The sequence below is a fragment of the Lithobates pipiens genome, unplaced genomic scaffold, assembly GCF_037356315.1.
Source record: "Lithobates pipiens isolate NorthernLeopardFrog02 unplaced genomic scaffold, aLitPip1_a1.2 Scaffold_18, whole genome shotgun sequence".
NCBI classification, from domain to species: domain Eukaryota; kingdom Metazoa; phylum Chordata; class Amphibia; order Anura; family Ranidae; genus Lithobates; species Lithobates pipiens.
Genome location: NW_027507758.1, coordinates 139,696,743 through 139,715,265, shown reverse-complemented (window position 1 = coordinate 139,715,265; position 18,523 = coordinate 139,696,743). Strand labels below are relative to the sequence as shown.

At 43.9% G+C, this 18,523-nt stretch overlaps 1 protein-coding gene across 2 annotated transcripts in view; it reads right to left on the bottom strand.

Annotated features, from left to right (window-relative positions):
• Positions 1–18,523, bottom strand: part of ABHD12 (abhydrolase domain containing 12, lysophospholipase) — a 223,156-nt gene that overhangs the window by 95,313 nt on the left and 109,320 nt on the right. For both annotated transcript variants that reach the window (XM_077486185.1, XM_077486184.1), the window contains exon 3: positions 4,243–4,348. In XM_077486185.1, the coding sequence (XP_077342311.1) occupies positions 4,243–4,348 (106 nt within the window). The remainder of the gene's footprint in view (positions 1–4,242; positions 4,349–18,523) is intronic.

Sequence of the window (18,523 nt, the reverse complement as noted above, 5' to 3'; positions counted from 1 at the left end):
ATTTTCTGAAACATAGCTTTTATTATTTTATTGTTGTTTGGTGGAATTGTGGTATTTGCTCCATTATATCATTTAACATGATGAACTCTTAAATGGGCCCAAAGATCTGACCTATTTTTGTTTTTTGCAGTTGTTGATCCCATGCTCACGTTGTTTGTGCATGTGTTGCACACTGCTGCTTTTCCTGGAGATGGTTGAGATGAGAAATAGTCCCAGACCACACTTTTACTTTTTCTATCTGCATCCATCAGCACTGCAATTTAAAAAAGTAAGGTTAAACATGGCAGGCACCCTTCTGTGGGTGGGCTTACTGGCTTGCACTGCGCTGTGGCTGGCCTGCACCCTACTGTGGCTGGCTTGCTGGTTGGTACCTTGCTGTGGCAAGCACCCTGCTGTGGCTGGCTTACTGGCTGGTCTGGCACCCTGCTGTGGGTGGCTTTGCTGGCTGGTACCCTGCTCTGAATGGACTTCATGGCACCCTGCTGTGGCTGGCTTGCTGGCTGGCACCCTGCTGTGGTTGGCTTGCTGCTGGCACCTTGCTCTGGGTGGGGTTCATGGCTGGCACCCTGATCTGAGTGGGCTTCGTGGCTGGCACCCTGATCTGGGTAGGCTTTGTGGCTGGCACCCTGATCTGGGTGGGCTTTGTGGCTGGCACCCTGATCTGGGTGGGCTTGCTGGCTGGCCTGGCACCTTGCTGTGAATGGGCTTGCTGGCTGGCACCCTGCTGTGGGTGGCTTGCTGGCTGGCACCCTGCTGTGGGTGGGCTTGCTGGCTGGCCTGGCACCTTGCTATGGATGGGCTTGCTGGCTGGCACACTGCTGTGGGTGGCTTGCTGGCTGGCACCCTGCTGTGGGTGGCTTGCTGGCTGGCACCCTTCTGTGGGTGGCTTGCTGGCTGGCACCCTTCTGTGGGTGGGTGCTGGCTGGCCTGTCTGGCACCTTGCTGTGTGTGTCAGCTGGCTGGCACCTTGCTGTGGATGGATGGGTGACTGCTGGCTGGCTGGCCCACCTCAGTGGCCTGGCACTTTACTGTGGGTGGGTGGCTGGTGTGGCTGGCCAAGTGTTGAGGCGAGGCGAAGGAGGCCTGTCAGACTCAGAGCGTTAGGCCCAGTGCACGTAATGTCGGTGTGTCTGCAGGCTTCTGGGCCCCAAAAAGATGGCTGCGGCCCGCAGAAACCAATATTGGTAATATCGATCTAGTTTGACTGATACGGATGTTTTTGTAAAAATGCTTATATCGGCCCGCAATAAGTCGGCCTTACTGATAATCGGTCGATCCCTATTCTAAGCTGTATGTGTTCTATAGAATTACCTTGAGGGACTTAATCCTTTGTCCCTTTAGGTCATTAAAGAAGAAGAATAGCCAAAGGGATTTTGGCTATACTTTTCCTGGGGATCACAGGAGTGCAGTTCATTTTCAGCCGACAGCAGGCAAAAGCCTGCTGTTGGCAGAGGTCACTCGGCAGATCAAGGCTCTAGATTGATCCCGACTGTAAAGTCACCCAGGTGCCAGGACCAGCAGCTGGCCCAGCCTCTCAGATCAGTGCTTTTTTACCAAAAATAAAATAAAAGCCTCATGCATGTGTGCTGCTTCTTAATATAGGGGGTCACGTATTTGCCAAGAGTTGGTGAAAGCAGGGGTCCATCGTCCAGATTATTCTCCTGGAGCTCCCGCAACAAAGGCATATGACATAATTGGTCACCATTAATAAAGCAACCAATTTTTGGTCCAAGAAATCCTCCTCCTCCTGTTCCTGGACTAGACTTGGGTCAAAGCAATAACTCCAAGGCCAATAATAAATAACACGTTATCTCCTCCGATTCCTCAACAGGTCTGAAAAGCACAAAATGAAAAGCGCAAATCAACACTCAAACTTCTACTAACACGAAATTAGCAGAAAGAGCCCAAAGGGTGGCGCTGAGGCCTCATGCACACGAGACGCAGGTGAAAACTCTGCTCAAAAAAAGCTGAAACGCGCGTTTTGCTGCATTTAGCCGTTTGCGTTTATTAGCGTTTATAAAGATAACATCATGTAGACCCTCCCCAAGCTCTCAAAGCATGTTTTTTTTAACTATTTCTGCTATTTTGATCAGAGTGAGCAGCAGTAGCATAGAGAGCAGTTGTACACTTGCATTTGCCTCTCTTTCTGTGGTATATATTTTGCAATGGATCCCATATTGAATATATGTCAGGAAATGCTTCTGATGCTGCTCTTGATGAGACAGCAACGTCGTCTCAAATTTCGTGAGAGGTCCAGAGTCAAAGCTCATCGATATTGGACCCATCCGTTGATGGGACAGCGAATGTCCGTTGGATATTTCACAAACATGTATGTGCAGCTGCGTACCTACCCCGACAAGTTTTTTAATTTTAGCTGGATGTCCATTGTCACATTTGATCTGCTCTTAGAAAAAGTACGTTCCTGGTCTGACATTCATGGACACCAATATGAGAAACAGTGTGTCACCAGAGGAACATCTGTCGGTAACAATCAGGTATGTGTATATATTTATAAAATATATTTATCTATAGATGTACAGATGAATTTTTTTCTCTGTCCTTTAAGAAAAAATAATGTCTGTTTCTTGTGGCAATTTTAAAATGTTTTCATTATTTCTAATATAAAACAATATTAAAATAGTTTTTTTCTTAATCTTAATATATTTTTTATTCATTTTTTCTAGTTTCAAATTGTTTTATTTAAAAGCAAATCTATGTTACATTAGATTTTTTATAATTGTTTTAAATTTACTTGGCCAATTTTTTAATATATTTTTATTGTGAAATATGTATTGATTAATATATTTTAATTCTTTGCTGCTGTATATGGTAATATAATATTTTTTAATGCCTTATTAAAATATCCAGAATCCTAAGCCTAACCCCTAACCCTACCCCTAACCCTAAACAATAACCCTAACACTAACCACTAACCCTACCCCTAACAGCTAACCCTATCCCTTACACTAACCCTAATCCAACCCTTAATCCTAAACAATAACTCTAACCCTAATGGATAACCACTTACCATAACACCCAACCCTAATGACCAAATTACATTGCCGCAGATGGTCACAGTTGACTTTGAGGCCATGGATCTCTGATGCAGAAAAGTGCATGACATTTTCCGACCTGACTTTGGGGCCCCCTATCTCGGGGTCACTTGGTGATAGCAACCTCAAATTTGGATATGTTGTAGTGCTAGTTCCACAGTGTCGGTATACTTAATTTGGGGTTCCTGGCCCCAAGATATGGGCCCCCAAAGTCGGGTTACAAAATGTCATTCTCAGATGCAGTAAAGTCCTTGACTTTGACTTTTCAATCATATATTTCTGAGTTTTCAGGTCCAAAAAATTGGGTTCCTTTAAAAACGCTTATAAAACGCAAACGCGGCTAAATGCGGGTGCCGCGTTTAGCTGCGTTTTGCGTCTGAAACGTGGAAATTTTTGCGTCTAAACCCATTTTTTTGCTTCTGGAAAAACGAGGTTAAACGCAACTCTGCATAAAAACGGCAAAAAACGAGACTGTGTGCATGGACACATAGGATAACATTGAATGAGTTCAGGGGCAGTTGAAAAAAGTGTCCAACTGCATCTGAACACGCGTTTAACAGCGTCTCGTGTGCACGAGGCCTAAAGAGCTGAAAAACCACATAGTACGTCACTACGTTCGTGTTTGTTGGCCGTCAATTCCTTGCCATTTGTATGCAAGACAAAATCCAGGCACACGCCTTCAGACAAAAGTCTGAGGTTTTTGTCTGCGGAAAATCCGATTGTGTGTGCGAGGCTTTAGATTAAAAAGAAATCTAAATTTGCAGCCAAAATTAACACTGCATCCAGTGACAACCCAAAATTTGGGATTTTCTTTTACTTTTCTGATAACGGTAACCATGACAAATAGAGTGGGTAAATCTTCCTAATGGGGACACAGACAGCACTAAAAACTAAAGTTTTGCCTTAGTTTAGCCATGTCGGAAAATGTTTTTGAATTTTGCATTCCTCTAATAATAATAATGCCAAGTACAGCTAAGATTTATCAGCACAAGAAAAAAAAATGTATCTGCAAGTGCAGCTAGATGTACTAAACAATGAACGTAAAGCTCCTGTAGTGTTTATCATTATGTATGTTCTACCACTGCAGGAGCTGCCATTTCTTCTGTGGCCTCACCTCTTCCCATGTATGGAAGCCATGTCCTACACTGAACAGCATACAGATCAAAGAGATAATAAAGACACAACTTACCAGACACCAATAGATTCATCTTCTTCTGGTTCCAAGTAAAAATTGCAGGTATGGTTTAACCCTTGATCATGAGGCCTTTTCAGGTCAATAAAATATGGAAACCTCACTGAAAGACAAGGATGACATGACTGTAACCGTACAGCAAAATCATTCTACACAACCAATTTCAGTGCAACACACAGCTAATAGACATCATACGCTGAAAAAAGTGTCTAACGGTAAAGCAAGATTGGTTGCCATGGGCAACAAACACTTTACACTTTGTAGTGCAAGTTTCCACTCACCAAAGCAGGCCATATAATTTTTCTTTTTAACCTGATGCAATACAGCACGGATGGATAATTCTCCCACTGCTGCTATTGTATTTTGACAGGCGGCTCTGCTGACCTTCAAAATACCTCAACAGACAATTCATCTGAATGGATGCAGCTTGCTGTTCCACTGAAAATTTTCTGCCTGGTTCCCTCAATTTTTAAACTGAAGGATGCGGGTTAAACACCAGTTAAATTTTTGATCACAAATAATGTATTTTGAAACTCTATAACACTATATAAAAAAAGGAACAAAGGTAAGTTCTTGCACATTTAGAAATCAAGAAGTTCTACCTAAATTAGGTCATTAACCACCTCAATACAGTGCAGTTACACCCCCTTCCTGACCAGACCAATTTTCAGCTTTCAGCGCTCTCACAGTTTGAATGACAATTACTCAGTCATGCAACACTGTACCCATATGAAACTTGCGTCCTTTTTTCCACACAAATAGAGCTTTCTTTTAGCGGTATTTAATCACTAGTGAGTTTTTAATTTTTTGTGCTATAAATAAAATAAAACGTACATTTTGTGAAAAAAAATGCCTTTTTCTTTGTTTCTGTCATAAATTTTTGCTAATTAGTAATTTTTCTTCATACATTTTGGACAAAATTTATACTGCTACATATCTTTGGTAAAAAATAACCCACATTAGTGTATATTATTTGGTCTTTGTGAAAGTTATAGAGTCTACAAACTATGGTGCCAATCACTGAAAATTCATCACATCTGATCAGGCCTTCAGTACATCAGGTGTATCATTTCTTGAGACACTGACAAGTCAATAAAGTACAAATACCCCCCAAATGACCCCTTTTTACAAAGTAGACATTCCAAGGTATTAAGTAAGTAGCATGGTGAGTTTTTTTAAGTTGTCATTTTTTCCCACAATTCTTTGCAAAATGAAGTTTTTTTTTTTTATTATTATTTTTTTTTACAAAATTGTCATATTATCAGGTTATTTCTCACACACAACATATGCATACAACAAATTACACCCCAAAATACATTCTGCTGCTCTTCCCGAGTACGGCAATACCACATGTGTGAGACTTTTACACAGCCTGGCCACATACAGAGCACCAACATTGATGTAGTACCTTCAGATGTTCTACAAGCAAAAATGACGCATCTCATTTCTCAACCACCTATTACATTTTTGAAGGCCCTGGAGTACCAGGACAATGGAATTGCCCATAAAATTACCCCATTTTGGAAAGCAAACACCCCAACATATAATCTGTGAGGCATAATGAGTCTTTTGAATGGTTAATTTTTTTCCATAAGTTTTTGGAATATGTGGAAAAAAATTAAAACGCATTTTTTTTTTTTACACAAAATTGTCAATTTATAAGATATTTCTAACACATAGCATGTATATAGCAATAATGACACCCCAAAACACATTCTGCTACTCCTCCCGAGTATGACGATACCACATGTGTAGGACTTTTACACAGCCTGGTCACATAGAGAGGCCGAACATGGAAGTAGTACGTTCAGGCGTTCTAGGAGCATAAATGACACATCTCATTTCATTCCTACCCATCACACTTTTGAAGGTCCAGGAGCACCAGGACAGTGAAATTACCCACAAAATGACCCAATTTTGGAAAGCAAACACCCCAACGTATATTCTATGAGACATGGGCTGCAAATAGGTACTGGGGTACTCTGACGGGCTGGAGATAGGTACTCGGGTACTCTGATGGCCTGGTGACAGGTACTCGGGTACTCTGATGGCCTGGTGACAGGTACTCGGGTACTCTGATGGCCTGGTGACAGGTACTCGGGTACTCTGATGGCCTGGTGACAGGTACTCGGGTACTCTGATGGCCTGGTGACAGGTACTCGGGTACTCTGATGGCCTGGTGACAGGTACTCGGGGTACTCTGATGGCCTGGTGACAGGTACTCGGGGTACTCTGATGGCCTGGTGACAGGTACTCGGGGTACTCTGATGGCCTGGTGACAGGTACTCGGGGTACTCTGATGGCCTGGTGACAGGTACTCGGGGTACTCTGATGGCCTGGTGACAGGTACTCGGGGTACTCTGATGGCCTGGTGACAGGTACTCTGATGGCTTGGTGACTGGTATTTGGGTACTCTGAAGGGCGGTGACAGGTACTCATATGGACTGTGACAGGTACTCGGGTACTGAGATGAACTGGGACAGGTACTCGGGTACCCTGATGGACTGTGACAGGTACTCGGTTACCCTGATGGACTGTGACAGGTACTCGGGTACTCTGATGGGCCGTGACAGGTACTCGGGTACTCTGATGGGCCGTGACAGGTACTCGGGTACTCTGATGGGCCGTGACAGGTACTCGGGTACTCTGATGAGCCGTGACAGGTACTCGGGTACTCTGATGGGCTGTGACAGGTACTCGGGTACTCTGATGTGCCGGGACAGGTACTCGGGTACTCTGATGTGCCGGGACAGGTACTAGGGTACTCTGATGGGCTGGGACAGGTACTTGGGTACTCTGATTGGCTGTGACAGGTACTCTGATGGACTGTGATTGACAGGTACTATGTTGGGTGGTGACACGTCCTCTTTATTGGGGGGGGGGGGGGGGCAATCAGTGTGATTGGTGTACACTGTAGGCGGTAACGAGATGTTACCGCAATCTCCTCCTCACACACGATCGGTGTGTGAGGAGAACAACCCGGTAACATCTCGTTACCGCGGTTTGTTTACATTTTAGTGATCGGCTGTGAAAAGATCACAGCCGATCACGTGGGTAAACAGCAGGGCAATGGCTGTTTACCAGCGTCGGTGACGAGCAGTGTTCCCGGGGAACACGCCGCCACCGACGTGCACGAGCAGCACGCTCGCGATCGCGCCGTGCACAGCCTGGGTGTGACCATCTGTGATCAGCCATGACTTCATCACGGCTGATCACGTGGTAAACAGCCATAACCAATGGCTGTTCACCCTGTTCGGTGGCGAGCGGTGTCTCCATGACACGCCGCCACCGAAGAAACAGGGATGCGCGCGCACGATTGTGCGCATTCCCTGTTAAACGGGAGGCCGTCATATGACGGCCTCCCGCCACAATAGCTGCGCCGCCTGGCCGTCATTTGACGGCCGGTGGTCAGCAACCAGTTAATTAACAACTTGCCAACCAGCTTGCATACATTTACTGTGGCAGGCTGGCTCTCCTGCGCGAACCGACGTACCTGTACGTCGGTCCGTGCATGTGAGATTGCAGTCGCTGTGAGCTGCGGAAGCGTGCCCAGGATCTTTATGCACAGAGGCAGAACGGGGATCTGCCTTTGTAAACAGGGCGGATCACCATTCTGACAGGAGACATGACAGATCTACTGTTCCCAGTGATTGGGAACAGTGATCTCTGTCATGTCCCAGGCAGCCCATCCCCCCTACAGTTAAAAACACACATAGGGAACACAGTTAACCCCTTGATCGCCACCTAGTGTTAACTCCTTCCCTGCCAGTGTAATTTTTACATTAATCAGTGCATTTTTATAACACTGATCAAAGTAATGACACTGATTTCCAAAATGTGTCATTTGGGATGAGATTTGTCTGCCGCAATGTCGCAGTCCCACTAAAAATCGCAGATCGCCGCCATAACCTGTAGAAGCAAAACAGAAAAATAAATAAAAGTCCATAAATCTATCCCATCGTTTGTAAACACGATAACTTTTGCGCAAACCAATCAACATACGCCTATTGCCTATTTTTTACCAAAAATATGTCGACGAATATATAAATTGGCCTAAACTGACGAAAAAATTTATTTTCTTTTTCAAAATGGTTGCTCTGTTTGTTTATAGCGCAAAAAATAAAAACCGCAGAGGTGATCAAATACCACCAAAAGAAATCTCTATTTGTGGGGAAAGGTACAGTGTTGTATGACCACGCAACTGATAGTTAAAGCGACGCAGTGCCGTATCGCAAAAAATGGCCTGGTCATTAAGGGCCAAATCCTTCCGGTCCTTAAATGGGTAAAGTGTTTGTTACCCCAAAGCTTTATATTCCTGATATGTGCCTGCTGTACCATGTACTTGTATGAAAAAGTATCCTGTTCTCTTTGTATCACTTTCTTTGTGTGAAATCCCTGGTGATCCTGCCAGTCCCTCTGCTTTCCTATTAAAAACTGACCACACTAAGCATGAGAACACACTGTGGTCAGTTCTCTAGCTGTGCTGACACACCCCCAGCCATTCCCTGGGAAGATCAGTGCACTGTTGCTTCTCCTCCCCCAGCTCTTATGTGGCTAAGAACAGAGCGAATGTGATAAAAAAAAAAAAAAAAAAAGGTGATGTATAATGTTTATTTATATGTATACACAAATGTTTTGCCTTTCATTACAATTTTTAACAACGTAAACCAGTTATTTATTCAAGAAACATCAATAAAATAAATCTTTACATATAACTATTGTGAAAGGTGGATTCTACTACTTCTAGGAGATTTCTTCTACATTTTCGTTTTGTCCCCAGGACAGGAAGTAAGGAAAAATCTTTCAAGTAGGAACACCAAGAGAAATAGGTTACTAACCCTTTCACACTTATGCCGCATACACACGATCGGACATTGATCGGACATTCCGACAACAAAATCCATGGATTTTTTCTGATAGATGTTGTCTCAAACTTGTCTTGCATACACACGGTCACACAAAGTTGGTCAGAAATTGTGAATGTCAAGAACGCGGTGACGTACAACAATTACGATGAGCCGAGAAAAAAAAAAAAGTTCAATAGCCAGTGTGGCTCTTCTGCTTGATCCCGAGCATTCGTGGAACTTTGTGCATCAGAATTGTGTACACACGATCGGAATTTCCAACAACGGATTTTGTTGTCGGAAAATTTGAGATCCAGATTTCAAATTTCGTGTGACGGAAATTCCGATGGAAAATGTCTGATGGCGCCTACACACGTCCGGAATTTCCAACAAAAAGCTCCCATTGAAAAATCTGACCATGTGTATGGGGCATTAGTCTAAAACTAGAAATATGGTACATTTGGGCTAGGATGGGAATGAGGGACACCTATTAGCAAAAGTATGTAGGCATAGGACACACCCCCTTTAACCTCCCTGGCGATAATCCTGAGTGTGGCTCAGGGTTAATTTTCAGTACCAAGAGCGGTAACCCCGAGCCACACTTGGGATTACATCTCAGGATCCTGGTATAGCTTACCTACCTTGTCACCAGGATCCTGTAGGATTCTGCAATGTCCCCCGTTGTGTCTGCGAGCTGTGTCCTCCACCCGATGCTCTGTGTGCCGGGCTCCATTCCCTGCGAGCTTCGCAATGCATGGGGCGCGGAGCGCAGCGGCAAATTCAAAAAAGTACACAAAACATAACACATACAGTACATTGTAATCTTACAGATTACATTACTGTATCAAATCATTTCACATCCTCTTTGTCCAGTGCCCTGCATGCAGTTTTATATTATATATACTGTTCTTTCTGCCTGGAAACTTGAGATTGTCCATAGCAACCAAAAAAAGTGTCCCTTTACGTCAAAAGTGGTTTTAGACCAGCTAAAAAATAGCGATAGTAAATTAGAACAGTTGCAGAATTGAGAGATAGTGAATCTTGAGGAAATTCATTTTATTATTATATAATTTTTTATAAAATTTATAGTTATTTATTATAATTTACAGTGGTGTGAAAAAGTGTTTGCCCCCTTCCTCATTTCCTGTTCCTTTGCATGTTTGTCACACTTAAGTGTTTCGGAACATCAAACCAATTTAAACAATAGTCAAGGACAACACAAGTAAACACAAAATGCAATTTGTAAATGAAGGTGTTTATTATTAAAAGGTGAAAAAAAATCCAAACCATCATGGCCCTGTGTGAAAAAGTGATTGCCCCCTAAACCTAATAACTGGTTGGGCCAGCCTTAGCAGCAACAACTGCAACCAAGCGTTTGCGATAACGTGCAATGAGGCTTTTACAGCGTCCTGGAGGAATTTTGGCCCACTCATCTTTGCAGAATTGTCCTAATTCAGTTACATTAGAGGGTTTTCGAGCATGAACGGCCTTTTTAAGGTCATACCACAACATCTCAATAGGATTCAGGTCAGGACTTTGGCTAGGCCACTCCAAAGTCTTCATTTTGTTTTTCTTCAGCCATTCGGTGGTGGACTTGCTGGTGTGTTTAGGATCATTGTCCTGCTGCAGAAACCAAGTTCGTTTCAGCTTGAGTACATGAACAGATGGTCGGACATTCTCCTTCAGGATCTCTTGGTAGACAGCAGAATTCATAGTTCCTTTTATCACGGCAAGTCTTCCAGGTCCTGAAGCAGCAAAACAGCCCCAGACCATCACACTACCACCACCATATTTTACTGTTGGTATAATGTTCTTTTTATGAAATGCAGTGTTCCTTCTACGCCAGATATACTTGGACACACACCTTCCAAAGAGTTCCACTTTTGTCTCATCGGTCCACAGAATGTTGTCCCAAAAGTCTTGGGGATCATCAAGATGTGTTGTGGAGAAACTGAGACGAGCTTTGATGTTCTTTTTGCTCAGCAGTGTTTTTTTCCTTGGAACTCTGCCATGCAGGCCATTTTTGCCCAGTCTTTTCCTGATGGTGGAGGCATGAACGCTGACCTTAACTGAGGCAAGTGAGGCCTGCAGTTCCTTGGACGTTGTTGTGGGGTCTTTTGTGACCTCTTGGATGAGTCGTCGCTGCGCTCTTGGGGTAATTTTGGGCGGCCGGCCACTCCTGGGAAGGTTCACCACTGTTCCATGTCTTCACCATTTGTGGATAATGGCTCTCACTGTGGTTCGCTGGATTCCCAAAGCTTTGGAAATGGCTTTATAACCCTTTCCAGACTGATAGATCTCAATTACTTTCTTTCTCAATTGTTCCTGAATTTCTTTGGGTCTCGGCATGATGTGTAGCTTTTAAGGATCTTCTGGTGGACCTTACTGTGTCAAGCAGCTCCTATTTAAGTGATGCCTTGATTGTGAACAGGTGTGGCAATAATCAGGCCTGGGTGTGGCTAGAGAAATTGAACTCAGGTGTGGACAACCACAGTTATAGTATGTTTTAACAAGGGGGGCAATCACTTTTTCACACAGGGCCATGATGGTTTGGATTTTTTTTCACCTTTAATAATAAACACCTTCATTTACAAATTGCATTTTGTGTTTACTTGTGTTGTCCTTGACTATTGTTTAAATTGGTTTGATGTTCCGAAACACTTAAGTGTGACAAACATGCAAAGGAACAGGAAATGAGGAAGGGGGCAAACACTTTTTCACACCACTGTATGATTTCGTGTGTCAAACTTTTTCATACCCAAGATATATACTAGACTCTTGTTTGGACAGACTTAAGCGTGTTATTACTAAGAATTACAGGCCTACAATATAAAACACCAAATTTCTATACAAAACAATGTACCGCTTTAAGACGCAAAAATCTGAAAAAAAATATATAATAATTGGTTAAACCCACAAAAAAAGCGCATTTTTACTGCATACATACACATAGATGTACGCGTGTGTGTCATATATATATATATATATATATATATATATATATATATATATATATATATATATATATATATATATATCTATATATATATATATATATATATATATATATATATATATATATATATATATATATATATATATATATATATATATATATATATATATATATATATATATATATATATTGTAAGGGATCTTCCCGGGGTAGGGTGTGTTTGGAGACAGTTCACAGCAGACTTGGAATTTATAAAGCAGATCTTGGCGTTTATTCGTGGTACAAACAGTCCAGCAAACAAAATATACAGCAACACCGTGCTTTCTAAGTACAACAAAAATAAAAGTCCTAGCCCGGCTGGGCGCTTACTAACAGGTTCTGCTCACCTATCTGACACTTACAAACACAGCGTCTTTCACCTGGATATCGCAGGGTGGGTTTTAGCTCCAGCAGTGGCAGTGCTTGCAGCTTCCTTCAACACACAGATTGTTCATTCCCTGGCTGAGCAATCACCTGCAGACTCTGCAGAGCCTTTAGCTTCCCAGGCTAATTAGGATCAAAGCTCACCTGATCCCAAACCCAGAACTGGATCGGGGGATGTGGAATGACAGGTCCCTCTACCAAACCTACCTGCCATTCCATATAAACCCAGGCCCGGCAAAATTTAAATAACAACTCAGCAGCATATCGCTGCTGAGAAACTGATCCATCCTGGATTTACCATCTCACACTGTGTAGCAACCTAGGTGAGATGTACACCCCCTCGATCACTTCTCCAGTGACATGTCTACATATCCCCCCCCTCTTTTTCAGACCGGAGGGCTGAGCCTTTTGTCCCCACAGACAACTCACCCTCGACAATGCGTCAGCATTTGCCTGTAATTTCCCTGGCCTGTGTTCCACAGTGAAATTAAAGTTTTGTAGGGAGAGAAACCATCTAGTCACTCTTGCATTTCTCTCCTTGTTTAACTTCATCCATGTTAGGGGGGCATGGTCTGTCACCAACTTGAATTTCCTGCCTAGCAAGTAATACTTTAACGATTCTAGGGCCCACTTTACTGCCAAACATTCTCGCTCCACAATGGCATAATTTTTCTCGGCCGGGGTTAGTTTTCTACTCAAGTACGTCACCGGATGCTCCTCACCATTCACTATTTGTGAGAGTACTGCACCTAAGCCTGTGTTAGAGGCATCTGTCTGGACCAGAAATTCTCGCCTGAAATCGGGGGTAACTAAGACAGGTGGTTGGCACAAGGCAGACTTAAGGCTTTGGAAAGCCTTCTCGGCCTCTGGGGTCCACGTGACCATTGCTGTCTTTCCGCCCTTTGTCAAGTCAGTTAGTGGAGCAGCAACTGAGGCAAAGTTCGGCACAAATCTACGGTAATAACCCGTAATACCCAGGAAAGCTCTAACCTGTTTCCTTGTCAGGGGTCTAGGCCAATTCTGTATTGCCTCAATTTTATTTAGCTGTGGCTTAATCAACCCTCTCCCAATAATGTAGCCTAGATATTTGGCCTCTTCTAGGGCTAGAGCACACTTCTCGGCATTTATGGTCAACCCCGCATCACTTATGGCATCCAACACGGCCTGTACCTTACAGAGGTGACTTTCCCAATCAGGGCTAAAAATGACCACATCATCGAGGTAGGCAGCTGAGTAATCACGATGTGGTCGCAGAATCAAGTCCATCAACCTCTGGAAAGTTGCAGGCGCTCCATGTAACCCGAATGGCATCACTACATACTGGAATAGCCCATCAGGGGTGGAGAATGCAGTTTTCTCTTTAGCCTCACCAGAAAGTGGAATCTGCCAGTAGCCCTTTGTGAGATCGAGGGTGGTTATGTACCTGGCGTTACCCAACTTCTCAATCAACTCATCTACCCTGGGCATAGGATACGCATCGAACTTGGAGATCTCATTCAACTTTCTGAAATCGTTACAGAACCTCCAAGTTCCATTGGGCTTTGGGATTAGCACAATTGGGCTTGACCATTCACTCTGTGACACCTCAATTACCCCCAGAGCAAGCATACGTTTTACCTCGGCAGATACGGCTTCCCTACGTGCCTCGGGTATCCTATAGGGCTTAAGGTTTACTCTGCTTCTAGGCTCAGTTTCAATGTGATGATGGATGAGGTGTGTACGCCCTGGGAGGTCAGAGAACTTGTTTTTGTTTTTCTGTAAAAATTCCTGAGCCTCCTGTTTCTGTGACACTGATAGAGTATCACCTACCTTGACTGGAGGGATTGGTGGTGACAAATTATTAACAGTATTTGTCGCCACCAAGGATTCCCTGTCTTTCCAGGGCTTGATCAAGTTTATGTGATAAACTTGGAAAGGCTTCCTTCTACCTGGTTGGTGCACCTTGTAGTTCACCTCACTGACCTTTTCAACAATTTCATAGGGACCTTGCCACTTCGCCAAGAATTTACTCTCAACAGTGGGGACTAGTATAAGGACCCTATCGCCTGGGTTGAATGTCCTGATTCTTGCGGACCGGTTGTAAATTCTACTTTGGGCCTCTTGAGCCCTCTGGAGGTGTTCCCTTACCAGGGGCATTATAGTGGCTATACGGTCCTGCATTTGTGCTACATGCTCAATAACACTCTTGTATGGGGTGGACTCATTCTCCCATGTCTCTTTTGCAATGTCTAGTAGACCCCTAGGGTGATGACCATAGACCAACTCGAATGGTGAGAACCCTGTGGACGCTTGGGGCACCTCCCTAATAGCAAACATGAGGTAGGGTAATAAATGATCCCAGTCACGACCATCTTTTGCCACCACTTTCTTCAACATATGTTTCAAAGTTTTATTAAATCTCTCCACCAATCCGTCCGTCTGGGGGTGGTACACAGAGGTACGGATGTGTGAGATTTTAAATAGTCTGCATAATTCCTTCATTACTTTCGACATAAATGGCGTACCTTGGTCAGTTAGGATTTCTTTGGGGATCCCAGTCCTAGAGAACATATAAAACAACTCACGTGCAATTGTTTTAGATGCAGTGTTTCTTAAGGGTACAGCCTCAGGATAGCGGGTCGCATAATCCAGGACTACCAAAATATACTGGTGTCCTCTAGCTGACTTTACAATGGGACCCACTAAATCCATGGCAATACGCTCAAAAGGCACCTCTATAATAGGGAGCGAAACCAAAGGACTGCGAAAATGTGACACTGGGGCACTAACCTGACATGTGGGGCACGACTCACAGTATTTTTTAATGTCATCATATATGGCCGGCCAAAAAAACCTCTGGAGAACCCTCTCTCGCGTTTTGTCAGTCCCCAAGTGTCCCCCAAGAACATGGTTATGTGCCATGTCAAGCACCTGACGCCGGTACGGCTTAGGTACCAGAAGCTGTTCCACAATCTCATCCTTAACCTTATTAACTCTATAGAAAAGATCATTAGTCACCGAAAAATGTGGAAATCTTTTTTCAGCATCTGGTTCCTGAGGTACCCCGTTCATAACAGCAACCTGCTCTCTCGCATTTTTGAGAGTGGGGTCCTGTAATTGTGCAGTCCCAAAATTATCGCTAGACACCTCTAAATCTAGTATATTTTGCTCAGTGGGAGGAGCCTCCTCCTCCCCAGCCAGGACCTGCAAAGGAAAACAATCATTTTCATCCTGCACACTTTTATCATTCACCGTGGACAAGGCAACCACCTTAGAGGTATCCTCACTCCTTTTGGGGATTTTTCTTTTTTCCCAGAGAGCCCAGAATAAAGGAAAATCGCGCCCCAATATTACATTATGCATGAGGTTTTTAACCACACCCACTTCATATTGTACTGTGCCTTGTTCAGTCCCGACTTTAGCCAGCACTATAGGGTACACTTTTGTATCACCATGTATACACACAACGCTCATATGCTTTTTAGACTCTAAGTCCCCAGTCACCAGGCTAGCATGCACCAAGGTTACAAGGCTTCCTGAGTCCATTAACGCTTTAACAGGAAAGTCATTGATTGTAATATCGCAGATTTGCGGTTCAGTCTCTAGTCCAGGAACTGCAGCACAAGATGGTTCCGCAAATAGCGACTGACGCCGGCTAGCGTCACATTCCATGGGTTCAGAGGTAAGAGGGCAATGGGCCGACACGTGTCCCGCCTCATGACATCTCCAACACTGGATAGGGCCTGGTCTCTTTGGCAAGGAGTCTTTTCGAGAGCCCCTTAGCCACCCGGGACCATCACCAGTCTTTTGTCCCTGAGACACCACTTGAGCCCTTTTCCCCCCATCAGCACCCCTCCACACTCCCCCAATAGATGGAAGTCTCTTACCAGCCGACGGCACAGATCTGGCGCTCTGGGGAGGTGAAGATGCTGCAGGAACATCACGGAGGTAGTCCTCAGTCGCCTGGAACCTCTCCACAAGGTTGACAAGTTCGTTTGCATTCTTAGGATCACCTTGTCCCACCCAGCGTTGCAAGTCAGTAGGAAGGGCTCGGAGGTAGCGATCCATCACGACCTTCTCTAGGATTTGTGCAGGAGTAGAAGTGTCTGGCTCCAACCACTTTCTTGCCAAATGGATTAGGTCATACATCTGGGACCTCGCTGATTTGTCCAGACTGTAGCTCCAGTTGCGTACCCTCCGGGCACGGACTGCAGTAGTAACTCCTAGTCGGGCAAGTATCTCCTCTTTTAGCCGAGTATAGTCCTTAACCTCTTGCTCACTGAGGTCATAGTAGGCCTTTTGGGGTTCACCTGTTAAATAGGGCGCAATTACTTCTGCCCACTCAGCGGCTGGTAACTTCTCTCGCTCAGCCACGCGCTCAAATACTGTTAGATAGGCCTCAACATCGTCCTCAGCAGTCATCTTTTGCAGCGCTTTCTGCACAGTCCTTCTCCCAGAAAAAATCTCTGGAGCGGCTCCCATCACCACAGGCGCCTCTCGATTTGCTATCAGGTGCTCGATAAGTTGTTGTTGTGCAGCCATGGACTGTTCATGTCGTTGCTGTTGTTGCAAACTCACTTGCATAAACTGCTTCAGCATCTCCTCCATGTTGCTGGACTGTTCCTGGAGTGTCATTGCAGCTTCCTTCAACACACAGATTGTTCATTCCCTGGCTGAGCAATCACCTGCAGACTCTGCAGAGCCTTTAGCTTCCCAGGCTAATTAGGATCAAAGCTCACCTGATCCCAAACCCAGAACTGGATCGGGGGATGTGGAATGACAGGTCCCTCTACCAAACCTACCTGCCATTCCATATAAACCCAGGCCCGGCAAAATTTAAATAACAACTCAGCAGCATATCGCTGCTGAGAAACTGATCCATCCTGGATTTACCATCTCACACTGTGTAGCAACCTAGGTGAGATGTACACCCCCTCGATCACTTCTCCAGTGACATGTCTACAATATATATATATATATATATATATATATATATATATATATATATATATATATATATATATATGGAAGAGACTTTCACATATTTTCATTTAAGTTTTTATTTAAGGTTTACACATTTTTCATTTTTCTGCTGTATTTGTTGGCTCACTTACCATTATTGTAATATTCATGACATTCACTTTTTGTTGAATTGGTTATCTTTATTTCACTCAATAGTTTACTCCTCACAGGATTCACTTGTTTACTGCATTTAACCACACCTGTATTTTTGATCACCCTTTTTTAGTTCAATATTGTAGGGTTTTCATTTTATTTTGTTAACCTAACCAACAGGTTTACTTGCTCACTAGATCACTTTTTTGCCTATTTCATTCACTACCAGCGCAGCTTCGCTGTATAGATCAGACCAAAATGAGGGAGAAATGAGCAGGAAAGAGGGACAGAGGGACTTTGTTCCAAATCAGGGACAGTCCCTGGAAATCAGGGACAGTTGGGAACTGTGATAAAACATTAAAAAGAGATCTATGGTCACAGCATACACTTGTATTATTTACCATCAGCACTATAATAGCAATACAGACAATAGTTATTTTTGACAATCTAATATAAGATTATTTGAAAAATCTCCTTTTACGTTTTGAGTACTACCTGTCTGCTGGCCATTTCTTTCCACAACTTCCTAGATTCCCTGCATGCTTTGCAGCTTCTCCTCTGTGGTTTACTTTCCATTTCTGAGCCCTACATATCCCATGGTACCTTGCTGCCTGCAAACTTATCCCTGTACTGACTTTGCCTTCTTAAACTCATGCCCTCAGCACCCCTGTAGCTCAAAAGGCAGGCTCTATGAATTCTGTGGCACAGCAGTGCCTTCTCACAGGGTATAGTGAATGCTGGTCATAGAATTCTAAGAAGTAAATGTGTGGGGATTTTCACAAACTGTTAACAAACATCAAAATCATTCAGACTAAGGCTGGGTTCACACTGGTATGACAAACGCTCTGACATTGGGAGCTCATGTCGCATGACGTGTGAAAATCAGTATTTCCCTATGGGAGCCGTCTTAACTGGCCTGACACAAGTCGGTCCGACTTTGAAAGTGCTCTACTTTGGTTCA